The sequence below is a fragment of the Scyliorhinus torazame genome, chromosome X, assembly GCF_047496885.1.
Source record: "Scyliorhinus torazame isolate Kashiwa2021f chromosome X, sScyTor2.1, whole genome shotgun sequence".
Taxonomy (NCBI): domain Eukaryota; kingdom Metazoa; phylum Chordata; class Chondrichthyes; order Carcharhiniformes; family Scyliorhinidae; genus Scyliorhinus; species Scyliorhinus torazame.
In genome coordinates, this window is record NC_092738.1 from 35,926,129 (window position 1) to 35,932,713 (window position 6,585).

Sequence of the window (6,585 nt, forward strand, 5' to 3'; positions counted from 1 at the left end):
GTTTTGAGGACAATATGAGTCTTCAGTGTGAAATGACTGAGAAATGTGCCTGTCTGGAATAAGCATTTGGATTTCTAAAGGCGCAAGATGCTCAGATCAAAGCTGTGGCATGGTTTGAATCAGTATTGGGTGTGGTTGCAAGTCAAGCACCCATGAGCTAGAGGAGGAGTGCTGGTATCTCAAAGGCTACTTAAGAGCTCATGGTGTACAGGGTAACATCTGAGCATGGAGAGAGGATTGGGTTAGCGAACAGAAAACAGAGATGATGTGGAGATGCCGGCGTTGGACTGGGGTGAGCACAGTAAGAAGTTTTACAACACCAGGTTAAAGTCCAACAGGTTTGTTTCAAATCACTAGCTTTCGGAGCGCTGCTCCTTCCTCAGGTGCGCTCCGAAAGCTAGTCATTCCAAATCAACCTATATAAATGGAGAGCGATTGCAGAACTCAATGGGACAGATGGATCTGGGTGTCCTGGTACACAAATCAATAAAAGTTAGTATCCAGATGCAGCAAGTGATTCGGAAGACATATGGAATGTTGGTGTTTATCGGAAGGGGGACGGAATATAAAAGTAGGAATGTTTTGTTGCAGTTAGACAGGACATTGGTGGGACCACATCTGGAGTATGGTGTGCAGTTTTGGTCTCCTTATTTAAGGACGGATGTAAATGTGTCAGGAGTTCAGAGACTGATTCTGGAGGCTGAGGGGGATATTGTACGAGGAAAGGTTGGACTATCTGGGTGTGTATCCACTGGAGTTTAGAAGATTGAGAGGTGATCTGACTGAACTATGTAAGATTCTGAGGGGACTTGACAGGCTGGATGCTAAAATAATGGGTCAACTTTGTAAGACATAAATAAGAAGAATTTTTCTCGCAAAGATTGTGAATCTTTGAAACCCTCTTTTCCAGATCGTGGTGAAGACACACAGGGTCAATTCATACTTTTAAGGCAAAGGTGCAGAGATTCTTGACTAACAAAGGAGGGGGGGGGGGGGGGTGAAAGGTGATCCAGGGATCAGCAGGAATGTACGGTTGAAGTTACAATCCAATCAGCCAATGATGTTATCGAATGGCTCATCATTCGAGAATGGCTGTGTTGCATTGGAGATTGCGATGGAGGGGGTGGCAGTTATCGCGGGGGTGGTAGTTATCGGGGAGGTGGGCTGTGAGGCAGATACGGGGGGGGGTGAAGATATGGTGAGGGGGCGAAGATACGGGGAGGAGGGCGAAGATACGGGGAGGGGGCGAAGATACGGGGAGGGGGCGAAAATACGGGGGAGGGGGGGCGAAGATACGGGAGGGGGCGAAGATACGGGGAGGGGGCGAAGATACGGGGAGGGGGCGAAGATACGGGGAGGGGGCGAAGATACGGGGAGGGGGCGAAGATACGGGGAGGGGCGAAGATACGGGAGGGGGCGAAGATACGGGGAGGGGGCGAAGATACGGGGAGGGGGGCGAAGATACGGGGAGGGGGCGAAGATACGGGGAGGGGGCGAAGATACGGGGAGGGGGCGAAGATACGAGGAGGGTGAAGATACGGGGAGGGGCGAAGATACGGGGAGGGGCGAAGATACGGGGAGGGGCGAAGATACGGGGAGGGCGAAGATACGGGGAGGGGCGAAGATACGGGGAGGGGTGAAGATATGGGAGGGGTGAAGATACGGGGAGGGGCGAAGATACGGGGAGGGGGGTGAAGATACAGGGAGGGGGCGAAGAGACGGGGGGTGAAGATACGGGGGGGTGAAGATACGGGGGAGTGAAGATACGGGGGGTGAAGATATGGGGGGGGTGAAGATACGGGGGGGGGTGAAGATACGGGGGGGAAGATACGGGGGGGAAGATATGGGGGGAAGATACAGGGGGGGAAGATACGGGGGGGAGATACGGGGGGAAGATACGGGGGGGGTGAAGATACGGGGGGGTGAAGATACGGGGGGGTGAAGATACGGGGGGGTGAAGATACGGGGAGGTGAAGATACGGGGGGATGAAGATATGGGGGGGGGGTGAAGATACGGGGGGTGAAGATACGGGGGGGTGAAGATACGGGGGGGGGAAGATACGGGGGGGGTGAAGATACGGGGGGGGGTGAAGATACGGGGGGGGGTGAAGATACGGGGGGGTGAAGATACGGGGGGTGAAGATACGGGGGGGAGATACGGGGAGTGAAGATACGGGGGGAGATACGGGGAGTGAAGATACGGGGGGGGGAAGATACGGGGGGTGAAGATACGGGGGGGAGATACGGGGAGTGAAGATACGGGGGGGAGATACGGGGAGTGAAGATACGGGGGGAGATACGGGGAGTGAAGATACGGGGGGAGATACGGGGAGTGAAGATACGGGGGGGAGATACGGGGAGTGAAGATACGGGGGGGAGATACGGGGAGTGAAGATACGGGGGGAGATACGGGGAGTGAAGATACGGGGGGAGATACGGGGAGTGAAGATACGGGGGGGGAAGATACGGGGGGGAGATACGGGGAGTGAAGATACGGGGGGAGATACGGGGAGTGAAGATACGGGGGGAGATACGGGGAGTGAAGATACGGGGGGGGAAGATACGGGGAGTGAAGATACGGGGGGGGAAGATACGGGGGGGAGATACGGGGAGTGAAGATACGGGGGGAGATACGGGGAGTGAAGATACGGGGGGGGAAGATACGGGGAGTGAAGATACGGGGGGGGAAGATACGGGGGGGAGATACGGGGAGTGAAGATACGGGGGGAGATACGGGGAGTGAAGATACGGGGGGGGAAGATACGGGGAGTGAAGATACGGGGGGGGAAGATACGGGGGGGGGAAGATACGGGGGGGAGATACGGGGAGTGAAGATACGGGGGGGGAAGATACGGGGGGAGATACGGGGGGAGATACGGGGAGTGAAGATACGGGGGGGAGATACGGGGGGAGATACGGGGGGAGATACGGGGAGTGAAGATACGGGGGGGAGATACGGGGGGGGGAAGATACGGGGGGGAGATACGGGGGGGGTGAAGATACGGGGGGGGGGGGGTATTTGGGGGGTTTATTCTCTCTCGGGCCGGTTCGGGTCGGCTCTCGGCCGCGGGGTTTCGGGGCCTCGATCCCGGATCCGCTCCCCACCTCCGGCCGCCGCGCGCACCTTTTTGTAATTCTTGCCGAGCCAGAGCCGGACGTTATCGAACTGCGACACCGTATCGGAGGCCTCGAAATATTTCACATTCGGGCCGCCGTCCTTCTTCCGCACCGCCATCTTCAACCGAGATTCCCCACAAGACAAACCGCCGGCAAAACACGGTCAACAGCGACACTGTGTGGTCAGTGTGTGAACAGCACCACCGTGCGGTCAGTGTGTAAACAGCGACACTGTGTGGTCAGTGTGTAAACAGCGCCACTGTGCGGCCAGTGTGTGAACAGCGCCACTGTGTGGTCAGTGTGTAAACAGCGACACTGTGTGGTCAGTGTGTAAACAGCGACACTGTGTGGTCAGTGTGTGAACAGCACCACCGTGCGGTCAGTGTGTAAACAGCGACACTGTGTGGTCAGTGTGTAAACAGCGACACTGTGTGGTCAGTGTGTAAACAGCGACACTGTGTGGTCAGTGTGTAAACAGCGACACTGTGTGGTCAGTGTGTAAACAGCGACACTGTGTGGTCAGTGTGTAAACAGAGCCACTGTGTGGTCAGTGTGTGAACAGCGCCACTGTGTGGTCAGTTTTTAGACAGCGCCACTGTGCGGTCAGTGTGTGAACAGCGCCACTGTGCGGTCAGTGTGTAAACAGCGACACTGTGTGGTCAGTGTGTAAACAGCGCCACTGTGTGGTCAGTGTGTAAACAGTGACACTGTGTGGTCAGTGTGTAAACAGAGCCACTGTGTGGTCAGTGTGTGAACAGCGCCACTGTGTGGTCAGTTTTTAGACAGCGCCACTGTGCGGTCAGTGTGTGAACAGCGCCACTGTGTGGTCAGTGTGTAAACAGCGACACTGTGTGGTCAGTGTGTAAACAGCGACACTGTGTGGTCAGTGTGTAAACAGCGACACTGTGTGGTCAGTGTGTAAACAGAGCCACTGTGTGGTCAGTGTGTGAACAGCGCCACTGTGTGGTCAGTTTTTAGACAGCGCCACTGTGCGGTCAGTGTGTGAACAGCGCCACTGTGCGGTCAGTGTGTAAACAGCGACACTGTGTGGTCAGTGTGTAAACAGCGCCACTGTGTGGTCAGTGTGTAAACAGTGACACTGTGTGGTCAGTGTGTAAACAGAGCCACTGTGTGGTCAGTGTGTGAACAGCGCCACTGTGTGGTCAGTTTTTAGACAGCGCCACTGTGCGGTCAGTGTGTGAACAGCGCCACTGTGCGGTCAGTGTGTAAACAGCGCCACTGTGCGGTCAGTGTGTAAATAGCGCCACTGTGTGGTCAATGTGTAAATAGCGCCACTGTGCGGTCAGTGTGTAAATAGCGCCACTGTGCGGTCAGTGTGTAAACAGCGCCACTGTGCGGTCAGTGTGTAAACAGCGCCACTGTGCGGTCAGTGTGTAAATAGCGCCACTGTGTGGTCAGTGTGTAAATAGCGCCACTGTGCGGTCAGTGTGTAAATAGCGCCACTGTGCGGTCAGTGTGTAAACTGCGCCACTGTGCGGTCAGTGTGTAAACTACGCCACTGTGTGATCAGTGTGTGAACAGCGCCACTGGGCGGTCAGTGTGTAAACAGCGCTACTGTGTGGTCAGTGTGTAAACAACGACACTGTGTGGTCAGTGTGTGAACAGCGCCACTGTGTGATCAGTGTGTGAACAGCGCCTCTGTGTGGTCAGTGTGTAAACAGCGCCACTGTGCGGTCAGTGTGTAAACAGTGCCACTGTGTGATCAGTGTGTGAACAGCGCCACTGTGCGGTCAGTGTGTAAACAGCGCCACTGTGTGGTCAGTGTGTAAACAGCGACACTGTGTGGTCAGTGTGTAAACAGCGCCAGTGTGTGGTTAGTGTGTGAACAGCGACACTGTTTGGTCAGTGTGTGAACAGCGACACTGTGTGGTCAGTGTGTAAACAGCGACACTGTGTGGTCAGTGTGTAAACAGCGCCACTGTGCGGTCAGCGTGTAAACAGCGACACTGTGTGGTCAGTGTGTAAACAGCGCCACTGTGTGGTCAGTGTGTAAACAGCGCCACTGTGTGGTCAGTGTGTAAACAGCGCCACTGTGTGGTCAGTGTGTAAACAGCGCCACTGTGCGGTCAGTGTGTGAACAGCGACACTGTGTGGTCAGTGTGTAAACAGCGACACTGTGTGGTCAGTGTGTAAACAGCTACACTGTGTGGTCAGTGTGTAAACAGCGACACTGTGTGGTCAGTGTGTAAACAGAGCCACTGTGTGGTCAGTGTGTGAACAGCGCCACTGTGTGGTCAGTTTTTAGAAAGCGCCACTGTGCGGTCAGTGTGTAAACAGCGCCACTGTGCGGTCAGTGTGTAAATAGCGCCACTGTGTGGTCAGTGTGTAAATAGCGCCACTGTGTGGTCAGTGTGTAAACAGCGACACTGTGTGGTCAGTGTGTAAACAGCTACACTGTGTGGTCAGTGTGTAAACAGCGACACTGTGTGGTCAGTGTGTAAACAGAGCCACTGTGTGGTCAGTGTGTGAACAGCGCCACTGTGTGGTCAGTTTTTAGAAAGCGCCACTGTGCGGTCAGTGTGTGAACAGCGCCACTGTGCGGTCAGTGTGTAAACAGCGCCACTGTGCGGTCAGTGTGTAAACAGCGCCACTGTGCGGTCAGTGTGTAAATAGCGCCACTGTGTGGTCAGTGTGTAAATAGCGCCACTGTGTGGTCAGTGTGTAAAAAGCGCCACTGTGCGGTCAGTGTGTAAACAGCGCCACTGTGCGGTCAGTGTGTAAACAGCGCCACTGTGCGGTCAGTGTGTAAACAGCGCCACTGTGTGATCAGTGTGTGAACAGCGCCACTGTGTGGTCAGTGTGTGAACAGCGCCACTGTGTGGTCAGTGTGTGAACAGCGACACTGTGTGGTCAGTGTGTAAACAGCGACACTGTGTGGTCAGTGTGTAAACAGCGCCACTGTGCGGTCAGCGTGTAAACAGCGACACTGTGTGGTCAGTGTGTAAACAGCGCCACTGTGCGGTCAGTGTGTAAACAGCGCCACTGTGCGGTCAGTGTGTAAACAGCGCCACTGTGCGGTCAGTGTGTAAACAGCGCCACTGTGTGGTCAGTGTGTAAACAGCGCCAGTGTGTGGTCAGTGTGTGAACAGCGACACTGTGTGGTCAGTGTGTGAACAGCGACACTGTGTGGTCAGTGTGTAAACAGCGACACTGTGTGGTCAGTGTGTAAACAGCGCCACTGTGCGGTCAGCGTGTAAACAGCGACACTGTGTGGTCAGTGTGTAAACAGCTACACTGTGTGGTCAGTGTGTAAACAGCGCCACTGTGTGGTCAGTGTGTAAACAGTGGCACTGTGTGGTCAGTGTGGAAACAGCGACACTGTGTGGTCAGTGTGTGAACAGCGACACTGTGTGGTCAGTGTGTAAACAGCGACACTGTGTGGTCAGTGTGTAAACAGCGCCACTGTGCGGTCAGCATGTAAACAGCGACACTGTGTGGTCAGTGTGT

General features: G+C 55.0%; 1 protein-coding gene across 7 annotated transcripts in view; it reads right to left on the minus strand.

The window, feature by feature from the left end:
* Positions 1 to 3,273, minus strand: part of smarcc2 (SWI/SNF related BAF chromatin remodeling complex subunit C2) — a 355,784-nt gene extending 352,511 nt beyond the window's left edge. For all 7 annotated transcript variants that reach the window (XM_072494060.1, XM_072494062.1, XM_072494064.1 and 4 more), the window contains exon 1: positions 3,125 to 3,273. In XM_072494060.1, the coding sequence (XP_072350161.1) occupies positions 3,125 to 3,235 (111 nt within the window). In that variant the 5' untranslated portion in view covers positions 3,236 to 3,273. The remainder of the gene's footprint in view (positions 1 to 3,124) is intronic.
* Positions 3,274 to 6,585: the final 3,312 nt, after the last annotated feature.